Source organism: Macaca mulatta, chromosome 6 (assembly GCF_049350105.2).
Source record: "Macaca mulatta isolate MMU2019108-1 chromosome 6, T2T-MMU8v2.0, whole genome shotgun sequence".
NCBI lineage: Eukaryota > Metazoa > Chordata > Mammalia > Primates > Cercopithecidae > Macaca > Macaca mulatta.
Genome location: NC_133411.1, coordinates 75,270,098 through 75,294,524, shown reverse-complemented (window position 1 = coordinate 75,294,524; position 24,427 = coordinate 75,270,098). Strand labels below are relative to the sequence as shown.

The window sequence follows — 24,427 nt, the reverse complement described above, 5'->3', positions numbered from 1 at the left end:
GACTAGCCCTTAAAAGCCTATTTGTTTTGGAGAGCATTTGAAATAGCATATTGACATGAAAATGAGGAAGAAGACAGCCCTGCATGCTAGCTGTTGGGAACACAGTAAAGCTGGATGAGTGAGAAGTGGTTTCTGTTGAGGCTGGGGATGTCAGTAAAGGTCACATCAGCAATGGACAGCGGCCTGGACCACTGAATGCAGATAGACAAAGAGCAATGTCATGACTTAGACCTAAAGGGCCATACTCACGCAGGCCTCTATCTTCTGAAGTTGATTGCCAGACAAGCTGGGCGGGAGCTCCTGGACTCAAGTGGTGCGTTAACAAGGCCTGGATTCTGTTCCATAACCAGTTTTAGAGTAGAGATAGAGATGGTAACTTGTAGTTATAAAATTCTGATAGGCTAACAAAGTAAAAATGTATCAAACCAATCAGAATATATTAGCCCTTAAGTTGAGGGCATACTAGTGGGACGTCATAACAGAGTGGAAACTTGGGGGTCATCCTTTTTGTCTTTTCACCCCCAGGAAAAGCAGGAAAGGCAGGGAATAGCAGTGGGTGAACCTCTTCCCTGCTCAGGGATTTCAGGCCTTCACACTTGCTCTTTCCTTTGCCTGGAAGACGCTGCCATTGACCTCCAAATGGCTTGTTCCTTCATCTCCTTGAGATTTTAGTGCTAATATTTTCTCCTCTCAGGGAGTTCTTCTCTGACCTAGCTAATCCAAAGTAACCTCTATGCCTCACCTGGTTTTATTATCTTTATAATGCTTATCCGTGTTTGGAATTATCTTCTTCATTTGTTTTAATTAGTCTGTCCTGTCTTGTTTCTCCCAAATACAAGCTCTATGAGAGGGTCTTTGCCCAAGGATACCCTAGAACATGCCGGGGACATAGTAATGAGTCTCTCTCTCTCTCTCTCTCTCTCTCTCTCTCTCTCTATATATATATATATATATATATATATATCACTCTAACCTCCGCCTCCCAGGTTCCAGCGATTCTCCTGCCTTAGCCTCCCGAGTAGCTGGAATTACAGGCACCCACCACCACACCTGGCTAATTTTTGTATTTTTAGTAGAGATGGGGTTTCACCATGTTGGTCAGGCTAGTCTTAAACTCCTGACCTCAAGTGATCTGCCCGCCTTGGCCTCCCAAAGCGCTGGGATTACAGGTGTGAGCCATCGTGCCCAGCCAAGACTCAATATGTTTTTAATATGTGCTGATCCCTGAGCCTTTATTAGCTCCTAGTTCTGTCACCATGCCCATGCCGCTGACTTTTAGCTCCTGACCTCGCCACAGTTTCCTGGGCCTCCCACATGTTTTTCACTGGCATCTCAAAGGGAAGTTTTTACAAAATGGATTCCCAGGCCTCACCACCAGATTCTGAGATGCTGTTGGACTAAGGTTGGCTCTGGGTTCCCAGTCAAATGATTCCATGTAAAATGTGGAAGGTCCACACTCTAAGAATCCAGTCTTAGATAGCACCAACCCATTGAGTCCCTGCATATTCTGTCATAGGTAAGCCCTTTCTTGCCTTAGGGATTTAAGCTGCAGATGGGAAATACTAATTGCTGATTTACCAACCCATAGACATACTGTCCTCCATAATATTTAATATGTAACTTGGAAAAACGAAACCATTCTGTAGAAAATCTCTGATGTGAATTGCATCACACTAACAGTGAAGGGGCCCAAGCCTTAGCAAAGCATAATTGCCCATCCTGCTTTCCCTTCTCAGGCCCGCTCCCTTCCATGCGATGCAGCTTGCTGCTCCATGACTGATCTAAGGCTTTGTGACAGCTGCTCTGTTTTAAGCAACAGTAAATTCACCCCACAAAGTCAGAAAGGGAGCTTTTTGATGGCTGCTGTCAATTTTATTGCTTTATCCTGTTTACTAGGATAGAATCTGTAACACGGTGTGTTTATTGGTTTTATGTATTGCATGTTGTTGCTGCTCTGACAAGCTACTCCTATAAAAATGTGTTATTATTGCATGATGTAGCTCAGTGAGCTGACCCTGCATTTCAAAGGGTACTGAAGCAAATAGCATCGAAGTCCATAAAAGCTGACTGGCCTACATCATAAAGGTCTCTCTGTGTGAGCTGCAACTCCTACAATCCAGGAGAGAATTACACCTTTCCCTGTGCCAGCAGCCACTGCTTAGTACAGCACAGCCCTTGAACACAGGCATTATCTGTAAAATTCCAAGACAGAAAACTGTCATACCATTCTTATTTGTCCAACTCTCCAATCAGGGTTGTTTGCAATTTTGATGTTTATAAAAGTATGAAACAAATGGCTCTTGTATGTTTTCCTATATTAGTATAGTGTGCAAGATGGGTAGCTGACATTGGCCCTGAATGCTGAATAGAAGCTTGAATTATAGCAAGAGGGATGTGATTGTTTCTTAGCAAGTCATGACTGGGGGGTCCCAAGTGTTGGGCTGGAGCTGATTGCCTGACATGCTGAGTATGAAGGTGTAACATGGTGGGAGTTAGCTTGAAGGCTGTGGAGGAATGAATGAGCCCAGTGGGCTTTTCTAGTTTAACACCAGAATAATCGGGGGACTTCTTTACAAAACAGATTCCTGTGCTTCATCCCTAGATATTGGGATTCTGTTAGACTGGGATTGGTCTTGGACTCTTGGCCATGTAAAATCCTTCCCTTATCTTAATGTTATCAACCAATAGCACAAGTATATGTTAGGCCCCATGAGTCAAATGAGCTGGAGAATTGCTCCTTATCCCATAAGAGGAAATTTCTTAACAAAATGGGGAAAAAGCGCTAAGGAACCCTCAAATCCAAGGGTGAAACGTCCTGGTCCGGCAGCTTGTTAGTCCCTTCTGCCGTCACCACCATACTCTAAGACCCTGCTCCTAACGCCACCCTGCTCTCCCACCCACTCCCACCCATTCTACTTTATCCTAGCTATTGACAATTTGAAATCATTTGTTGAATACTGTGGAACTTGATAAAGGTAAGAATTAATCTACATATTCTGTTTAAAAGCTGTTATTGCTCATGAACTATTAAGCAGTGAAGTTCATTGAACACCATCCTCCAATCCTCCCCATCTTTTGTTAATGTTCTAGCACTTGGCTGGATCCTGCAAAGGTAAGCAGAGGACAAGTCGCCACCAGAACATCCATTCCATCTCCTCCTCCGCCCTCCAAGGTGATTAATGGGCTTTCTAAATAAATTGGGTCTCCCTTTTTCTCTTTCTCTCTTCCTTGGAGGGAACCTAAATGTGCAACAATAGATAAATGATTACGGATATTAGATGATCTGAGTAAATGAGGAGATACTCCATGCTCTTAGTTGGAACATCTTAACATTAAAAACATGTTCATTCTATTAGCAGCCAGAGAAATACAAGTTAAAATGAGATAAATGTTTATATCTATTGGACTGGCAAAGAGAAAGCCAGATGATAGTCTAGTTGGGGCTGTGGGGTTTTAGGAACTACATGCCCTGATTATGGGGATGTAGACTGGTACAGCCATTCTAGGACCATCTGGCAACAATTAATCAAATTAAATGTATTACCCACAAACTGCTCTGGGGTTTTTTCCCAAGAAAGCATCATATGTCCACAAAGATATTCATTGCAGCATTATTTGTGGAGGGGAAAGTTCACAGCAATTTGAGTGTTCTGCACTAAGAAGTAGGTGAGTAAAATGGGGAAGATGCTCAAGACAGGGAGCACTAGACAGTAGTTAGAAGCAGTGTATTAGATGTAGCCATAGCAATGTAGTTGAATCATAAACATATAGATTATGATATAGATTTTTTTTTTTTTTTTGAGACAGAGTCTCACTCTGTCATCAGGCTGGAGTTCAGTGGCACCATCTTGGCTCACTGCAACCTCTGCCTCCCAGGTTCAAGTGATTCTCCTGCCTCAGCCTCCCGAGTAGCTGGGACTATAGGCGTACACCACCATGCCCAGTTAATTTTTGTATTTTTAGTAGAGACAGGGTTTCACCATGTTGGCCAGGATGGTCTTGATCTCTTGACCTTGTAATACCCGCCTCAGCCTCCCAAAGTGTTGGGATTACAGCATGAGCCACCGCACCTGGCCAACAAAATAATATATTAACATGGCCATCCACATAACTTAAAAAAAGCATGCATAAAAACAATGATACATACATTTTTCAGGAACAAAAACAAAAAGATAAACCATTAACATAATTGCTTATGGGGTGGTGGTGGAGAATGGAAGGGACTGTTGGAATAATTAAATGAACCTTAGAATAGGCCAAAGTTGATGTGCCAGGAACAGAAGAGTAAGATGGCCTCCATGGTCTGTACCTGAGGCTCTCTAACACATTTATTGAAAGAAAGGAAAAACATTTATTGAAAGAAAGCCATACCACGGGAAAGAAAGTAGTATGGCTCAAACGTATAATGAAACATCATGCAGTCATTATATATATTGCAGAAGTTTGCTTATAAACATTGAAATATATTTGTTTTAATATTCAAGTGAAACTGGCCCAAGAGTTTCATAGACAGCTGCTTTTGGATAAACATAGATATGTACCCTTCTGCTGTTAAAGCTTGAAACTTCTGTTTTATCTGAGTTCCTTTCTCAGGAAATGACCTTCAGGACTCACAAAAAGTATCGAAGAACTGAAACCAGATTGCCACACCAGATGCCGCACCCCTCATTCACTATGACTGCTTCCTTGCCCCTCCCAAGTTCCTGTTTTCTTACACATTGTTACATTTTTTTTTTGCGTGCTATATAAACCATTGGTTTTAGTTGGTCAGGGAGATGGATTTGAGACTGAGCTTTCCTCTCCTCTGCTGCATCACCCAATTAATGGCTTCTTCCTTGGTGATACCTGTCATCTCAGTGGTTGGCTTTTTGTGCAGTGAGCAGCAGGACCTAGACCAAATCCCTGGTGTTTTGGTGACACAAGTGGAAGAGTAGAAGAGTGGGCTAAAGAGCATGCCCACTGTTATTTCATTATTCAGCAAAACAAAAAAATACCTATAAGTTAAAGAAACAGAGTGACTGGTAGGATTTCAGGGATTCAAATGCTTTCTTCTCATTTATATTTCCAACATGCCTTCAATGACCAGGTCTGGGCAATAAGGAGAAAAAGGAATTATTTTTTTAAGGAAGACTTTTGCTTTTAAAAAGATAAAAAACAAAGAGATCATCCATTGGTTGTGAGAATGTACAGGTACTGAAAAGGAGGCAATGTTTTTCTAAGCCTTTGTGTTTTCAAATGCAAATGGTAAAGCTGAAGCTTTGTGTGTTGCTCTTACCTCTTTCTGAGGGAACAGAGGGAGCCATAGCTGTTCTAAGGATCCCCATTTGAATGGGGCAGTAGGACATGCATTACAGGGAATGTCCACAGAACTGCCTCCAGCCCCAACAGAAGTAGATATGTCTCCAACTCAGGAAAATTATTTCAGTACAGCACTGCTTAACACAGCATACATATTCCAAAGATTCAGAACTTTTAGGCAAATGAGTTTTATTTAGACAGGTTAAGGCTGGAGGATATGGTGATGCCAGCCTGACATATGCAGACTTTGTAGCTGCAACATACTTGCTGCAGGCCTTGCAAACAACTTTTCATTCTTCCTTTCCCAGATGCTGACAGCCATCTCCTGGCAGTGCTTAATGAAATGGCAGATGACTATTCGTTAGAGGCTTTCAGCTTTACAAGAGCAATAGACATTTCATCAAGCTGTGTGGGGTGATAACTTGTAACCATATGCAACAGATCTTTTTCCCACGTCTGGACATACTAAACTGGCATTTCACAGAGTGTACAGAGAACTTCAGTCTTGAGACCCATCCCCCTTTTCAAATGCTTGCCTGCATACAAGTATTGGAATTGACAGCCCCACCATCAGCCAGTGATATTGTAAGAGATAGTGATCTTGTCTTTTGAAATGCTGGGTCTCAGAAATCAGTGAGATGTTGCTGAGTGTTTTCCTATAAGGAATAGCGCTAATGACTTCAGTTCAGGGTCTGAGGTGTCTCAACTGCCAGATAACTTGAACATGGGTCAGGGGGATTGGCTTTCAGCATCACGAAATGTAATCAAACCAAGGTTGGCAAAGCCTTGGTCATTTCCAAATTTTCTAGATATATGAGACATATAGGGGGTAGAGAAAGAAAGGAATAACACAAAATGATTGCTTTGAGGAATAAAAGCATCCTGGTAGGAGGGAAATGAAATTTAGAGAACTGCCCTACCATAGATTTTCTTAATGCCTGGCCTAGAATGAAGGAAGCAAATTTCTGTAGTTATTATAGCTACACTTTTTCATGTTACATTTGCGTTGTGAACCGAAAATGCTAGATGAGAAATTGTCTGATTAATTAGAACTGATAAAGAAGCCCTATTACAGAGAACTATTAGCTTCCTTCACTTACCGTTTCCCACCAATCATCAAATTCATAATTTAGCACCATATGATTTTTCTACATGCAAAGAGGAAATAAGATAGCTTAGATTATTCATAGAGGGGCCTGAACCTGAATTCAGTTACATGGCACCTGGTAATACTTAGAAAGGTTAAGAGCTTCGGAACCAGAAAAATTCAGATTCTAATCCAAGCTCTCTTTCCAGGGTGTATGTTAAGCAAACGGCGTATCCTGGCTGGGCCTGATTTCTCATCTATAAAACGGGAATGGCACCACCGGGTTTGAGAATTGTGTTGATGTTTAAGTTGGAGGGCAGATGAAAAGCATCTTGCTCAGTACTAAGCATATATATGTGTGTGTGTATACACACATGCTTAGTACTGAGTATGTATATATGTATATACACACACATACACACAGTAGGTGGACAATAAGTTTAGGTTGCTGCCTTCCTGATGGTTTCAATGGTTTCTGAGTTTTCTATGCCCAAAGGCTTAAAAACCACTAATAATCATCATAGTAGACTTTAGCTGGAGACAAATTTGAGCACAGATGGTAAATATACTCTTATATTACTATTTCCCATGCCTCCCTGAGAAGAATCACCTACCCCTCATGTCCACTGATTATAAACCCAGTTTCTCACGCCTTGCCCTAGAGATTTTTGAGTGAGTGGATCAGCGATGAGGTCTAGAAACTTGTATTTTTAACAAATATTCCAAGTAATTCTCATCTTCTAGAAAGTTTGGGGAGTAGTGATAACAATGCTTCTCAAATTTTGAAGGGCAAGCAAATTACTTGGCTATCATGGAAATGCAGAAAATCAGCAGGTCCAGGGGTGGGGAAGGCCAGGGGGTCAGGGGACTGAGATTCTGCATTCGTAACACACTCCCACATCACACCGATGTTGCTGGTCTGAGGACCACACTTTGAGTGGAAAGGGTCCTTAGGGCTCAACTGGAACGGCAGTTATATGGGAAATGTCTTCAAGCTCTGATCATGATGATTTCATGTTGTAGTAGAATGAGTCAAGTGTCATCCTCTAACTGGGAAATTCGTTTTTGCTTTTCAACCTGGAATGCACATTAGAACCACCTGTGGAAGTTATTTTATTATTTTTTAATTACAGATGCCTAGGCCCAGTCTTCAGAGATTCTAACTCCCTGGCGTAGCCAGGCAGGGCATTCATGTGGTCAACAGGCAGGCAGCATCTGAGTCATTTGAGAAGAGCTTGTTAGAATTTTCTACCCTACCATGGGCCTTCTGAGGCGGAATTCGCAAGATCCCCACATGAATCACGTGCATGTTAGAGCTGAGATGTGCTACCTCACCTGAAGTCTTCAAGCCAGCCCCTTTTCCTCTTGTAAATGCTTGGCAGTTCAGTGCTCAACAGCCAAGGGAAGCTGCCATTGCCCCCTGTGGGAGGGTTGGTACGATTTTTAGAAGTGATTTCTCCTTAATTCCTATCTCTAGTTCATGAATTATCTGGTCCTCTTCATAGTCTTGCCCCATGTCCCCACATCATGCCTCCTCCAAAAGGGAGAACTTGTAATTTTTGTAGGCTGCATCACATTCTGCTTACATTGTTATAAAGAAGGAAAAATAATGCCTTGAAGAGCTGGGCACCCCTGTAGTCCCAGGTACTTGAGAGGCTGAGCGGGGAGGATCCCTTGAGCCCAGGGGTTTGAGGCCAGCATGAGCAACCAATGTCTCTTCAAAAAAAAAAAAAAAAAAAAATGCCTTGGGCTTAAAAGAGGTAGCCCTCAGTTTATTAGGGAAATATTATACACCCAAACACATATTTAGCTACATTTCAAATTTTTAAAATCCCAAATAAGATAAAATAACACTATGTGGATGCTGAAAATACAGTACAAGAAATTGTGCCCCAGACTGGCCAGACCTACAAGAGCATGTCTAATTGTTTGCCCTTTAATGACCCTCATTAGTTTTACCTGGTCTAGCTCAAGGTAAATACCCTTTAAAATTTCATTCTCTTGCTTTTCATTTAGTTTATGTATTCGCTCTAACCTGGTTGCTCATTTAACAGCTCTTGCTATGGCCATTATTGGCTCTGTGATGTGTGTACTTAATATCCTTTGTGGGTTTTTTCTTTTATGATGAAGAGTGACTTTTCTGCATAGCATGATACACAGTCCCATTAAAATGACCATTTCCATACTTACTTTTAAAACTGTGATTCTTAGCAGAGTGGGTTCCTCTAAGCAGGGAAAACTACATCATTCAGGCAGTGAAAAACATTGTGTCATGATTCTGTCCCATTTCATCTTGCAATTTATATTGTAGTAGAAGAGTGTGTGGGAGGAGGCAGGTCTTGTCTAATGGTAGAGGTTAAATGTATGGGCTGTCTAGTCAGATTGCTTGAGTTCAAGCCTCAGTCCTGCCAATCATGAGGGTTAGTCACTTAACCTCTTTCCGAGTTTTGGCTTCCTAATTTATAAAATGAAGCAATGTATAGTTCAAATGGCATGGAAATTAAATGAGAAGATGCAAATAAAGTATTTAGTGTGTTACTTGGCTCCTAGTAAATGTGCTACAAACAGTGGCGACTACTAATACTTCCTTTCCTGTTCAATTCGGTTCAGCAAATGTATTAGTCCATTCCCACACTACTATAAGGAACTGCTCAAGACTGGGTAATTTATAAAGGAGAGAGGTTTAATTGACTCATAGTTCAGCATGGCTGGGGAGGCCTCAGGAAACTGACAATCATGGTGGAAGGCAAAGGGGAAGCAAGCACCTTCTTCAGACGGCGGCAGGAAGGAGAAGTGCTGAGCGAAGGGTGGGGAAGAGCCCCTTATAAAACCATCAGTTCTCATGAGAACTTACTATCATGAGAACAGCATGAGGGAAACCACCCCCATGATTCAGTTACTCTACCTCGTCTCTCCCTTGACACGTGGGAATTATGGGGCTTACAATTCAAGATGAAATATGGGTGGAGACACAAAGCCTAACCATATCAGCAAATATTTATTGATGTCTCCTATGTGCTTTGTCCTAGAAGTAAAAAACAAGACAACCAGGGAGCTTGAAGTCTAGCAAAGAAGATACACGTGTAGAAAGATAACTCCAAAATAATGCAGTGAGTGCCATGAGGCAGATACACAGTGAAGCAAAGAGGGTCCACAGGTCAGTCCAGGCCTTTCCAAAAGGCTTCCTCCAGATGTCTGAGTCCAGCACACATGCTAAGCTGGAGTCCTCTAGAGTAAGGATACACTTAAGGAACTGGCCTTTACCCAAAGAATATGGGTGCTATTTAAAAGTTTAAAGCAGGATAGTAACATGGTGTGCTTACACTTGAGCAACATCACTCTAGGGACATGGTAAAGAACAGACTAGAAGGGGTAAGAGCGAAGGCAAGAAAACCAGTTAGGAGGCTGTTGAGGTCATCTGGAGAGAGACTATGATAGAGACCAAACTAAGGCTGCCAGTAGCACAATAGAGATGGGACATGGATTGCATGGAAGAGTATATTGTGAAATCAGTGAAACATTTTTTTTTTTTTTTAGATGTAAGGAAAGAAAAAAGAGTTCAGGTAGAAATCTAGGATCTGACTTGGAGAAAAGATGGGGAATACAGTGAGCTTTGAGAGAAGGGGCACAGAATAAGCACATTTTTGGACATTTTGAGTGTGAGGTGCCTGAGCCAAGGTGAAATGCTCAGAGACCAAGGATGAACCCGGGGAACACCAGTATTTAAAGGGACAAGAGGACAAGGAAGAAATTATGTAAAGAGAGAAAAAGAACAGGTTGAAGACAACTAGGAGAGAGGGCTGTCAGGGACAGACCAGTTCTCAAGATGGTCTACTGAAGTGATGTCTTGACAAGAGGGCTTTAGAGTCAGCTGTCACTGGTGACCTCTGCCACAGCAATGTTGATAGCATGGGGGACAGAGCCAGGTTTAAAAGGGGTAAAGACCCAAAAATACTAAGTGCAGACTCCTCTTATAGAACGTTACCTGAGAAGGGACAGAGGGAAAAGGCCAGGCAAAGAAAGGGGTTTTCTGAAAGGAAAGAGACAGGCGGGGAGGAAAACGAGAAAGCTGAGGCAGAGTATGGTAATAGATGGAGCAAGTTCATGAGAGAATGAGAGGAGGTGGTGGTGGTGTCACAGAGAAGGGAGAGTTAAGACCCTCTGAGTGTGGGAAGATGGCGAGTGTGGGTGTAGAAGTTGGTAAGTTCTGCAGGAAAGGAAGAAGGTTGGTAGAAAAAAATAGGAAGAAGTTAAAGGAGGACTTAATCTTTTTTTTTTTTTTTTTTTTTTAAGAGACAGGGTCTCGCTCTGTTGCCCAGGCTGGAGTGCAATGGCACAATTACAGCTTGTTCATTGCAACCTTGAACTTCTGGGTTCAAGTAATCCTCCTACATCAGCATCCTGAGTAGCTGGGACAATAGGCGCATACCACCACACCCAGCTAATTTTTCAAGTTTTTGTAGAGATAGGGTCTATGTTGCCCAAGTTGGTCTCCAGCTCCTCAGCTGAAGCCATCTTTCTGCCTTAAGACTCCCAAGTAGCTAGGACTACAGGTGAGCATAATGTTCTTCAACATTATGCCCAGTTAAAGGACTTAATGTTGAAGAATATTTGTGTACATTTAAAAAAAAAAGGCGGCAAACTGTTCCACTCAGCAAAAAGTAATCTGCAAAAGCCCATCCTTTCCATAATACCAGAGTAATAATCAGTAATATTTTTTGGAGGTGGAATGTATATATTAGAAAAAAACTTACAAGTCATTATCTTTCATGCTAAATTTTTATTTCAATGTTATGCAACTGCATAAGTATAAATACTTTGTTCAATATACAACAATTATGACATCCATAAGGAATTTCTTAGAGAAAATAAGACTGCAAACACTTTATTGCACAGATCCTAACAAACTTTTAAGCTGGTAAATCTACAGCTGGGAGTACTACCAAGGAGCACATCCTACAATCATACAGAGACCGACCAAATAGAACACAATGAGGAGAATTTCTACCAGCTGATTGGAGAGGTTTACAACAACAAACATGTAATACATGAATGCAACCTTAAGTACTCTTTACTCATTCATAATGAAAAACGTATTTGGCAAAATGATGATACGCTATACAAAATATACATAAAAATATCATTTGTAAACAAATAGCTAGTTGTGCTTTAAAGGAAATTGAACAGTTAAAAAGCAAAGGCTTGTAAACCATGAACTATCTCCCCGATAGACCTGTCCCGATGGCTGAGTGTAGGATTGGGTTATGACAACTGCCAAACACAGATACGTATTATAAACGTTGAGACCAGTTTTGAAATTCATTTAAACTCTTTTAAAGTATATATATGTATTTTTTATAGCTTCACCATGTAGTGATGGGGAATGGCTAAAACCATATGGAAAAAAAAATTAGGGGCAAGGAGGAGGCTTTTTTCTTTTTTCTTTTGTTGTTTGTTTTTTTCCTTTTTCCCAATGCCAATTCATTTTACAATGAAGGACAACTGAGCAGTTGGTTAAGTTATGCCTTTGTTTTCAGAGTGGAGTTTACAGCCTCACTAGAAGATTTACAATCCATAGGGCCGTAAGATGATGCTGTGCTTAGATGAACAATTTTATAGTCTGAAGATACTAAGACATCCCCAAGAGAGTTTGGGTGGTAGATTAATTATTTATTGGTAATTTTTTTCTCTTGCAAAACCAAACAAAAAATTCTGCTATGGTTCCCAAGCATCTTATAAATACTTATCTGTATTTTCTCTTAGTGCCTTAGTACTTATATCAGCAAGTGCCATCTTACAATACAAAACAAGCCACCAAAGAAACTGCAACAACAAAAACAAAAACAAAAATCAAAAACCTTCAGCACTAAAATGATTTGACAAATTCTACGTATTCCACGGTATACAAAATTTAAATAAGGCTTAGCAAAAGTAAAAAGGATGGTCACATTCAAGCACCAAATAGCTCCAGCCAGTCTCTTTGTTACAAAAATGCTGCTCTGTATTAAGACAGTATTTTTTGCATACAAATAAAGAGATCAGGTTATGAAATGTATGGAGCTACTAGATGCATCAGAAATGAATGTGAAACCCAGGAACTTGCTAAAAACAGCAAGCTTCATCTACAACATAAGGCCCCAGCTATGTATTAAAATGTATCTGATGTCCTGATTATTCCTTAATCGATATGCTACGATGCCAAAATCTACCCCCAGTTCTTTTCCTCAAAAAAGCAAATTTAAAACCTCTTCCAATGCCTGATGCTTATTACTCGACTTAAGTACTAGAAGATTTGGGTGCAGCCAGTAATATTCCTTTTTATTCAAGAGCAGGGCTGGTGCAGGACTACTACTAAATGTGTGCTTCTTGGACTAGTCACTCACAGCATAAAGGCTTAAGTTTAAGAGTTTGAAAAGAAGGAAAAGAAAGCAAATAGAAAGAAAGTTGATGTGTGTTTATAGTCCCCGCTCTACCTCAGGTGAAGGCCAGACATCCACATCCACAGACAGGCACAACTGGCCTTTTAGACAGTTGGACCGGGGATCCAGTGTCCATTGGGATGGCCATGTAATGAAAATGGCTAGCTCCACTTGTCCTGGCCATTCCTAATGGAGGAGGATTCCAAATGCAGTACTTAGAGTAGTTCTTGCTTTAGATCTGGAAATATAGGTAGCCAGACACAGTACTTATCAGAAACTCTGGTTAAAATACACATAAAAACTCACAATCTACTGTGTTTAGGGCTTTCTTCCATCTTTACTTAGAATGTTTTAGCTTATAAAAATGGAACCTTGAAATAGTCTCTTAAACCACAGACCAAAACATGTAGGTGGATGTGTATATACACGAATATGGGTGTATCTCTGGTCACACACACCCAGTTTTGACCACTTTGCTTCATTACTACATTATGATAAATGGTAAATCAAAAATCTTATTTAAAAAAAGCTGTAGTAAACGACGCAATCAGCAGCCAGGTATAGACTCTACATCCCAAACCAAACACGGTGTATGTATTTACAGAGAAAATCTTTTTCCTCAACAACCCTCAACTGTAAAGGTAATTTTTTTGTTGTTGTTGCTTTTGTACAAACACTATCTGGTAACAGTTTTACCGGTTACAACTGGGAAGGCATCTGGAAGAAGGTCCTCTCTTTGTCTTTCTCTCTCCCCTTTCTCAATGAGGCTCCGAGCTCTGCCTGGCGGACATTCCCACACAGTGCTGGTTTTGAAAGGTAGTCAAGACAGTCGCCCGTTCAGGACGGGTCTCCACAGTCCTGCCCCGGGGCCTGCCCCGTTACAAGGCCTTTTTGTGAGGGCTGCTACGCAAACTCTCTTTCCCCCGCCTCTGCCGTACCACAAAGTCCTTCTCATTAGAAAGGGAGATGGGGCGGTCAGTGTTTGGGGCTGGGGATGGCTTGGTCACGTCTCTGCCCACGTTCTGTTTCCTAGTTGGGGGAGGCTGGGCTGGGGCAGGGTCCTTCCCTTTGGTTTCCCCTACGGTGGCAGTCACCGAGAGCGCCCTGTCCCAGTGGCTGGCTCCGCCCACGGTGTTTGGGTCGGGGTGGTGTGACTCCAGAGCCAGGGTGGAGACCCGGAAGGAGGGCAGGGAGTCACTCTTTGTCATGTGGGTTCGGCCCTCCCCCGCAGGCTGAGCCTTCCTATGGTCCCTGTTGCTGGGGGCTGGAGGCTCCAGCGCGCCCCCGGCAGCCTTGGCAGAAGAGGTGTCGCTGCTGGCTGTAGAGGCCTCTCTAACTCCGGTCCTGGTTTCAGGGAAGCTGGAGGAGCAGCTCAGAGACTTTTCAGGGAGGGCCGTGGATCGGAAAGAACTCTGCCCGGTGGCTGAGGGGGAGCGTTTCATGCCGCTGGGCTTGTCTGCCTCCGTCGGTGGCTTCTGGGGACCGGACCCTTTCCCTCTGGCCTCAGGGAAGCCCTTCCCCACCGCCGCGGCTGGCCGCTCCGCGCCTTTCAACCGGGCCTCGCTTTGCGCAAAGGAAAGGTCGGCCTTGAGCTTGTCGCCCTCTGCGGGAGCATAAAGTGCTTCGGTGCATTTGTTCCCTTCCGCCCTTCTGTCGGTGGTGGCGGCCGGCTGACTCAGGCTTTTGTCTGTCTGTCTGTTGTCTGTCTGTTTGCTCAGGGTGGGGCAGTCTTTCACAGTGGATGGTTTGGAGTGCTTTGGAGACAGGGTTTGCTTTTCACCGACAGTGGACAGTTTCTGGTCCGCTGGCTCACTAGGCCCTGGGTGTCCCGACCTTGGCAAATGCACGGGCTTCTCCAGCACCTCGAGGGGCCGCCCACCACTGGTGGATTGTGGCTTGGTGTCTAGAGGACTCCTGTCAGTGTGCAGTGGGACAGAGGGCCCACTTTGTCCCTGGCCAATTCCATCGCTGGCTTTGTTCTGGGAGCCTGGGGTGGCAGGAAACACATCCAGCCCACTCTTACTGTGGCCCTTCCCTTCTCTGCTACCGCCGCCGAGGGACTGAGTGGCAGGCTCTTTGCCCTTTGTGGCCCCAACACTTGGCTTCTGAGAGGAGAGGGACCGGTCGGGGTGCTTAGACTTTGGAGGGCCCGGGTCAGGGCCAGGCCGGGGCTTGTGGCTGCTATTTTCACTGTGCGCAGGAACAGGCTTGGGAGGGTCCTGGGGGCTCGGGCTGGGCTCTGCAGTGCTGGGCTTGGCCCCCGGCTCTCTGCCAGAAGTGTGGCTTGGGGAACTGCAATGCTGCCTGGCAGCCGGGCTGGGCAGGTCTTTGGAGGTCAGAGGGGGCGGAGGGATACTGCTGGGATGCCTTTGTAGAGGCTGCTCCTTCCTTTCAGGTTCCTTGGCACCATCTTTCTGCAAAGATGGGAAACTGGAGAGCTTTTCACTCTTCTCACTCTCAATTCCAGGTGGCTGCAGAGACCGCCTGGCAGGAAGGGCTTCGGGCTTGGGTTCCACGCCACGCCTCACCTTGCCTAGCTCCTTCTCACAGGGAATTCCAGCTGAGTGCAGAAAGTTGTCATCTCTGGGCGGGGGCCTCGCTTCATCTGGGCCATCTTTGTGGTTCGTTTTCCCACCCGGCGCCCATGCTTTCTCCATGGCCTGGGTCTGTGTATAGAAATCTGGGTGGGTCCTGCCCAGAGAGAGGAGGTTTTTGGAGTTGTCACTGGTTTTCACAGTTTCTGAAGAGCACAGTTCCATGGAGGGTTCTCTGCGTACGTCAGTCCTCGCAGCAGAGCGCTCGCTTCTGACTGTGGAAGGGCCTCTTTCAGACGATTCCCTCAGGCCTGGCTTCTCCCTTGAGGGGGAAGCTTCAAGTGGGAGCGGGCAGCGTGGCCTGGCCAGGTCAACGCTGTGGAGGTTCTGCCCCAGGCAGGTCAGAAGCTTGGGGTCGGTCGTGTGGTCTTGGCATCTGGGGGAGCTGCTCTCTCTCTGTTGGGGATTGCTTTCCATGACTGTTGCGGGGCTCCTGGCAGTAGGATGGGGACCTTTCCTGTCCCTCTTTAACTCTGGGTCAGGCAGGGAAACTGCTGGTGAATTCTGGAGACCCCGGCTGGGGGGCAGGAACCGAGGCTCGAGCAGGTAGGATTTATTCATCTTTAAGCTGGAAGGAGAAAGCTCTCTCGCACTGGTGGTATCACTCCTTTTCCCACTGCTGTTGGGGAGAGCTGGTGGCACAGAGGGCCTCACGTCACCACTTGGGCTAGGGCTCTGTGCAGACTCCGGGGAAAGCAGTTCTGTCTTGGAGGCCTGAGGTCCGGACAGGAGAGCAATGTCCAGAGTGCCCTCAATCGGCTTCAGGCATGAGACAGACCTACCTTCCAGCTTATACTCGGAGGGGCTCTTCCTAACAGGGGACTCAGGAGCAACCAAGCCAGGCTTCTCCGTTCCACTGTCCACCCGGCCTGTTAAGGCCTTGAGGGGAACGAAAGAGACGGCACTCATCTGAGCTGCATGGGTGCTGCCAACAAAAGCTCGGCTCTCAGAAGCTGGTGGGGGCTCCTGCTGCCCACCCATGGGTCGGACGGGGTTCCCTGGCAGGCATTCGTGGGTGCTAGTTGTCATCTTGGGCTTCAGCACAGGGCAGTGGTTGTCCTCTTTGTCCTCAAGTGACATTTTCTTTCGGAGGTAATCGATGTTGGCCAGCTTGCTGTCTAACTTCTCACATCGGAGAAGCTCCTTGGCCTGGGGGGCCTTCTCCGTGCCTTCCCCCTTCCCGGAGATGCCCCTGTCGAGGGAGTGGCAAAGACCATCCTGGAGGGTGCCAGGAGCAGGGGCCCGTCTGAAGTCCCCGCCACCCTGGCCGTGCTCCACAGGCACCGGGCCATCCGAGGTCGCACCCTCGCTGGCACGCACGCTGGCCTGCTTGTGAAGAGCGTCCTTCAGCAGGCTGCCCAGCGGTGGCGCCTCCTGCATAGCCGCTTTGTTTTCAAAGAGACTTGACCTTTCCACAGCCTTCGGATAGATTTTCTTCTCTCTCTCTTCCAGCTTAAACAGAGCAAGGTTTTCCAAATCACTCCCGGGTCCATGGGATTTCTGGTGGGATTCCTGTTTCTCTGGGAAGCCATCTGGCTTCTTCACCACCACCTTGGCCTTCAGCTTGTCGCGGTCCAGGTCATCCACAGACTCCTGGCGGCCCAGCTTCCGGGAGACCGGGCGTTTCAGGCAGCCTTGCTCCACCGGCCGGGCGCGGCTCAGTGGCGGCGCGTCGCACACATTCTCATCCAGGCTCTGCAGCTGCGCCTCCCGCTGGGACTGCTCCCGCTGTACCTCCTCTTGGGTCACCTCCAGGCTATGCTTGCGGGAGCACAGGTGTTTCTTGTCACTGCCGTAAGAGGGCGACAGCTTCTCCTCGGACTGCACGCGCTTGAGCAGCGGGGACCTGGGCGGCTCCGCACTCTTGGGCCTCACGATGTGTCTGACGATGGTGGGCGGGGAGTGCATCTTGCTGGGAAAGGCTTGCGCGATCTTGGAATTGCCCAGTGAGTGTCCCAGAAGAGGGGATGGTGACCGCTGCGGGGAGGTGGGTTGCGGGGTTGGAGAGGGCGTCCGGGCCAGCGGGGACAGTGGGATGTTGCCAGCCGACTTTCGCCTTCCGGACCGGTACCGCTGCCCGCCGAGTTTGGGTGCCAGACCGTGGAGAGTGCTGGGCCGGATGTGCCCGGACCCTGCCGGAGAATTAGGGGCACTAGAACTAGGGGAGCTGCTCTGGGAGGAATTAGTACCTGTGGGTGGAAAACAGAAGGCTGTGAGCATCCATGGTCATTTTCCCCTTTTTTTTTCCACGGTTGTAGCCCAGACTGTATTAGGTAAGGCCAGGTAAGGTCAGCAAATTGTCTCAGCATTTAACTAGTGGATAAACACTTTTCAGATAAACCTCTCCACACCAAGGTTTAGTCCCCAACTTCTTATTTGATTGGTCAGAATAGCCACATCTTATGACCTCTCTATAAATCTGTCTTTATAATTTATACCTTCAGCCTGCTTTCTTTCAGCTGGAACAAGCTTCATGTTTTTTGGGACCTCACATGACTTTACCTCCTCCCCTCTGCTGTTTAGACCAGGAGACTCACTCACCAGATGGGAAGTCAGGGGTGGAGCGGTAGCTTGGTGTTGGAGACCGGGGAGACAAGCTATGAGTGGGGGAACCTGGGAGGCTCTCGCCCGACGACAGGGATCTGTTCAAGCAGGAGAAACTTCGGCTGGTGTGGAGTAAAGGAGAAGGCTGCTTGGCTAGCTTTTTGAAAAGAGATCTCCTCCTAGAGCAAAAACAGGAAAAAATTGTTCAGAGTCTTCTTTCAGAACTACTCCTGCCTCCCCAAAATACCAGTGTGCTTAGTTCAATAACTCCGTGTGAGGGACAGGCATACAACAGTAGATCCTGTTAAAGAGCGGAACACCACTTTCCTATTAGAAACTTTCTTGGCATGTAAAGGAAGAGCATTTGATAGTAGACAGTGGAGGCTCTCTCAATTCCAAACACTTAAGAAGAGTTGGGAAAATAGGAAAAATATAAAATGTGTTTAAAATACATTCATTTACTTGTTAGGTTTATGAGGAGGATGTTCTTTGCTTGAAAGCTTCTGAGTACCTACCCCTAAATATGTGGACACAATTTAACTAAGAGGTAATACAAAGGAAACCTCTGGAAGCAAAACCATTGTACTGGAAATAAAATTATTTAATGGTGATAGGCTAGGCAGAGGCCAATGAAGGGCTATTTGCTGTGCTTATTCCACTGTGGGCTCTTGAATATTCCTAACAACAATGCAGGCTGTACAATGACATAGAAAACCCGAGAAAGGCGAAGCTGAAGCGTATCGTATCAGCAGGGCAGCAGACACTGTACTGCAGCAGAAGCAAATGTAGACTTGGTACTCAACGAGCACATCTTAAGGCAAAAAGCACAGCTTCTGACAGCTTAGTAGGGCATCAGGCTGTGCAGAGTTCTTTTACCATATAAGCCTATATATGGTAAGATCTAACCCACTCCATGTGAGCTTAAAACAGAAAGTTTCTGGTTGCCAGCCCTTGAAACAATTTGTTCTAAATGATTTAAAGCACAGCCAAAATGTAAAGCATAATAATAAAGAGAAGAACTAGTGTGTGTGTAATTTTAATCAAAGTAGTAAGTGTATTTGGGTGAAAAAGTCAAATAGTTTTATAAATGTACAATGAAAAACAGCAACTCCTCTACTGGAGTTTTTCTCTACTCCCCAAAGAAGTCGCTTTGTATTCTTTTACCTGTTTTTTCTCTCCCATTTGTCTACATATTGCTAAATGTTTGTACACTGCTATTTTTTAGTTTTTCAGTTTTAGAAATTATCTGTTGATTTCCTACTATGAAAGATGATAATTAAGCTCTTACACAACACCCTTCTACCTTGCAACCAAATGTATTTCCCCTTTTCTACTCTTCCCAATATAGTGAAAGCAAAACTTTTGGTTAGAAAATTGGCCAATATTGCATTTTATAGTATAAATATTGTTCACAGCTGGGCCATATGAAACATAATTCTGTTCCTTTCTTGTATAACATTATTGTTTCCCCCCAGAGTTAATACATGGTTTTTCATTTGCTTTTCTACATTTGTATCATCAAAAATCTTTTTAATATGATGTGACTCATCAGGTCCAATTAGGTAAAGAAGAAATGCTGTGGCATTGCAAAGGAGGCACATCCAGAGAGCTGTCTAGAAAGAAACAGCCCTGCCAGAAACACATACATCTTGCTAGTGTCTGCAAGCAGCACAAAAAGATACTGATCAGTGCTTTCCAGGCTACAGAAGTATATAAGCTAGTTCGTTTTTCAGTGAGTAAAACAAAGCCCTTTTATTTCTAGGCTTGTTTGGAATCTTTAAAGATATGGTTATTTTAGAATATCTGGCATTTTAAAAATAGCAACTGTTTGTTTTTTGATAATGTAAAGGACATTTTAAATGTAGATTTCATGTTAAAAACTACCTGAAGATCCAGTTCCTCAATCCAACTCAACTGAAATCAAGTGAAGAGGCTTAAAAAACAGCAAAGGGCTTTTCCTGACATTCACACATGATAAAAAACAATCTGAGTCCTTCTACAATGTAAATATGTAAATCCTTTTACCATGGAAATTAATGCTATTATGAATATGGACTTTAATGTATACATATATGTGAACCATAACATAAAATTTCTCACAGAAAAATAGATCTTCTTCATATGTAAGCATTTAATTAAGGGGTAACTTTTCCCCAACATAGGTATACACCAAACTTAAAAAGAATACTGATTTTACTAACCTTTCGAGACTTTCCTTCTTCTTGGATTTCTTGCTCCGCCTCACCATCCGGCTCTTATAGCTGTTTCTCCTGGCTGGTCCAGTTTTGATGGATGTGTTTTCAAATGGGGTAGTAGTGATTGACACCTTATTCCCACTCTATAGAAAAGATGAGGTGGTATTAAAGGGAAATGCTGTGATGAAGCAAGATCAGAACAGAGATGAGAGATTCGTAGACAAATACAAATAGAAAGGAGCATACATATAAAAGGCCTTCTGTTTCTATATAACCCTTCAATCAAAGAAGTCCTGTCAGAATACAAACTGGGTGGAAGGCAAAATATGAAGGTTCTTTAAGAGGGTGAGCTCTGGGGTCCACAGATCTGAGTTCAAATCCAAGCTCTGTGCCCTTAGCAGCCTGCTACCCTCCCTACACCTCAACTTCCTATACCAATTAACAATATAATCCTACCTATCTCCTGGGGCTCATTTGAGGACCACATGAGAGCAAGTCTGTAAAGCCTTTTGCACCCAGTGCAACACAAGGAAAGAACACTATAAACAAGATAACTACTTCCACAAGTGTTAAGTAGTAATGTGCCCAGTGGCTGGCTGCTCTTGGTTGATTTTTCTTTTTTCTCCTTTTTGTGTTTTTCCTTTGGCCTAAAAATTGTAGAGTAACAAAACCAAATGAGACTTTTAATTTGAATTATTTTAAAAGGCTTCTTTTCTATCACCATAAAACCTGTCAGTTTGCAGAACTGAAACATTTATGCCAGCCAGTGGGAAACATCTTTTTAACCAGGTCATACAGGGTAAGGTAATTTCTGGTGAGTTTCGGTGTCCTTTCTCTCAATCCTGGGAAGAGGCTTGCTGGGCAGCCTCTAGGGCAACTGAGCACAGAGTCAGCAGTCAGGCCGAGGGGGGGCCCAGGGTAGGTGAGTAGTCCCTGGCATTAATTACCCTTCTTGAATTTCATAATAACCAGGGGGTAAACCTGTCTTTTCAAGGTCACAGATGGCCCCAATTACCACGAAAGTACAAGAGGTACAAGGAAAAGGATCTTTCTAAAGGCCCATGCATGGAAGATACCTAGAGCTCAGTTCAACGTGGTACCAAGTGAAGGGGAGTTAGGGGGAGTTAGGTATGGTGGCAGCAGAGGACGGAAAAGACAGGGAATGACTGTCTTAAAGATAGCATCTACTTTCCCCCTTGATTTGGGAAGTAATCCATGCTACAGTAAGAAGACAACAGGGAAGTATAAAAAAAACATTGAGAAGCTTACCACCCAACCACTACTCATATTTCAGTATATTTCCTGTTCGTCTTTTCTCATACATGTGTAAATAGGTACACATGTACATATGCTTTATAACTAATTTAAATCTCAGTTTATTTACAGCTTTATGTTGCTTTTTCATTGTGTATTATATAATTTGGAAAAAGTTTCCCTTTATCATTAAATAACCTTTAAAAACATGATTTTTACTGGCTGCGCAATATATCCTATCAGATGGGTGAATCAAAATTATGTAATATTTCCTTACTGCTATTGTTCTCTTTTTTGCTTGCTTGTTTTTTGAAACACAGTTTCGCTCTTGTTGCCCAGGCTGGAGTGTAATGGCACGATCTCGGCTCACTGCAACCTCTGCCTCCCAGGTTCAAGCGATTCTCCTGCCTCAGCCTCCCAGGTAGCTGGGATTACAGGCATGTGCCACCAGGCCTGGCTAATTTTGTATTTTTGGTAAAGACGGGCTTTCTCCATGTTGGTCAGGCTGGTCTTGAACTCCTGACCTCAGGCAATCTGCCTGCCTTGGCCTCCCAAAGTGCTGGGATTACAGGTGTGAGCTACCATGCCCAGCCGATGATTTCTTATGTTTAAATTCTTATACGGTTTGATGTTGTCCCTTATTTAGTTTGGTTATTTGTATTTCTTTAAGAAATGATTTATTCAGTCTTACATCCAGTTTAATATTGGAAGGTCTTAGTATTTTATTATTTGTTTTAGAGTTCTTTAATGTTTTTTAATTAAAAAAATTTTTTTGAGATGGGATCTTGCTCTGTTGCCCAGGTTGGAGTGCAGTGGTGTGATCACAGCTCACCGCAGCCTCGAACTCCTGGGCTCAAGCAATCCTCCTGCCTCACCCTCTGAGTAGCTGGGATTATAGGAGCGCACAACCACGGCTGACTTAGAATTCTGTGTATGTTTAAGATAATGTACTTTCATACTTAATGTCATATTTGCAGAAAATATTTTAGGGAAAGAGGGCTTTAACTTCAACAAGAGAAAACAGTTTATTTTGTTTTCTATTGCAAAATAATAAACATTCTTTATGCAAGCCCCAAAACATTAAAAATAAACCTTTATCTGATAGTAGAGATTGCATTTTATTTGTTCTTTAATGAGAAAAATCATTTTGTAAGTATGTAAGGTCTACTATTGAAGGTTTTTTGGAGTGGGGTCTTCTCTTCACAAATTGAGGCTATGCTGAAATTTTAGTATTTCCTATGGTGAAGGAAAGGGGCAACAAGCATGGCGAGCTCCTGTGTCACTGATGTTCCTTCAGTCTTCTTCCATATGCAGAGAGTGGACGCGCAGAACCACAATGATCGCTGGGGCTATTCTATCATGTGTGCCACTTGAGCTGGAATCCAGTTCTGCTCTTTTCTAATACAATTCAGGATTGACTTCTATATCTCTAGCCATAAGAGACTAACAATGCTACCCGGCATTTTAAAAGCATATATTTATTTTTAAACCATTTTCATCTATATTCTCTAAATGTATTTTCATAAACAAGTCATAAGGGTTGTTTGTTTTACCCTCATGGCCTGGAAGAGCTTGTCATCCTTCCTTTGCAGATGAAGAAAACGGGTTCTGAGACAACGAGGCTCTTGTTTCCCAAGGTCACTGAGAGTCCAGTGGAAGACTGGCTCTCTTGCTGCTCACCCCCAATGCTCCTCCTACCAAACCCCGCTCCCTGTAGGAAGGGAATGCCCCCCAGTCCTCTCCACCTCTCCTGAGCCTGGCACAGTGCGTAGCTGGTACTTAATGAGTGGTGGTGAGGGAAACAGGCACTTGATTGACTTGTGGCATGGTCAAAGTATAAGACTGTCAAGATAAAATGAAGGAGCCATCAACATATAAAATTGTATGAGACACATATAAATCCTCAACATACTTATCATCAGAAAATAGTGAAGACCAGGGCTTGCTAAATGACAGCACATCACTAGACTCAGTACAAATGCTCCTACCATTATAAAGACCAAGCCCGGTTCTGTTTCTTGTCTCCACACACGGCTGTTCCAGAGAAAAATTAATTTAACTTACAGGCATATGTCAAAGACAACTTCTCTAAGGGGAAATACAGACACAAAGGATGCAGAGTACAATAATTAGGTTGGAAGTATTAATGGTTACAAAAATGGTAAATGATTGGAAAAGTGATAGGCGAGATTTGTGAAGCCTGCCACCTGGTGGATCCAGTCAGCTACAGCGAGTGCTACCTGAACTGCTCAAGGTGGCTTACTAGGTCGCTTCACCCACAATCAACTTCTCCTGATTAATGACTGACCTCATATAGGAGAATTTCTGTAGCACTTGAAAAAAATAACAAAAATGCAGCTGGCAGACTGTTGAATGTTCAATTAATTCACTTTTACTTTAAACTATTTTCATGACTGGTGCACAGTATGAAGAAAATTATTTCAAGTTGCTGGAATTGAATACAATAGCAGAAGTCAGGCTGTCCAATTTCTTCTCTCGGTCTGGCTCTAAGTTAGCTTATCAGTTTGGCCCTGGGTAACTCACCGAACGACCGCTTTTGCATTTCCTTCTCTGGAAAGTACAGATGGGGGATGGGCCCCCTGCATCCCTGCGTCCTCAACGCCTTCACTACCCAATCTTGGCCATCTTGCACACTGTATCCTCACATTAACCCAGGCTTCGGCCTGATGGTTCACTTGTATACCTCATAAATCTTGATATCTCCTGTCCTCGTGTTTACACATCTCATTATTTGACCTAGACTATTGTGCACCCCTGACTAACTGAATCGCCACTCATCCATCAAAGCCTTGCATAGATAACCCTCAATTCTTTGACACCATTCCTGTCCACACTGGAGAAAAGCCATCCCTCTTTTGGAACTTCTGCCATGTTTATAGTTGTTTATAGTCTGTTACTTAAGTTGAACATTTTGATTTTAGCCTGGCATTGCCACTGTTGCCCCCTGTGACCATTAGACTCTAAGTTACTGGCAACTGGAGACTTCATATGTAGAGCAGTGTGCTGTGGTGGAAA

The 24,427-nt window shown here is 44.0% G+C and overlaps 1 protein-coding gene across 20 annotated transcripts in view; it reads right to left on the bottom strand.

Moving 5' to 3' along the window:
* Positions 1 to 11,145: 11,145 nt before the first annotated feature.
* The window catches only part of MAST4 (microtubule associated serine/threonine kinase family member 4), a 578,446-nt gene continuing 565,164 nt past the window's right edge, over positions 11,146 to 24,427 (bottom strand). For all 20 annotated transcript variants that reach the window (XM_078004799.1, XM_078004800.1, XM_015140160.3 and 17 more), the window contains 3 exons: positions 20,144 to 20,280; positions 17,940 to 18,121; positions 11,146 to 17,587 (listed from right to left, as the gene is read on the bottom strand). In XM_078004799.1, the coding sequence (XP_077860925.1) occupies positions 13,683 to 17,587; positions 17,940 to 18,121; positions 20,144 to 20,280 (4,224 nt within the window). In that variant the 3' untranslated portion in view covers positions 11,146 to 13,682. The remainder of the gene's footprint in view (positions 17,588 to 17,939; positions 18,122 to 20,143; positions 20,281 to 24,427) is intronic.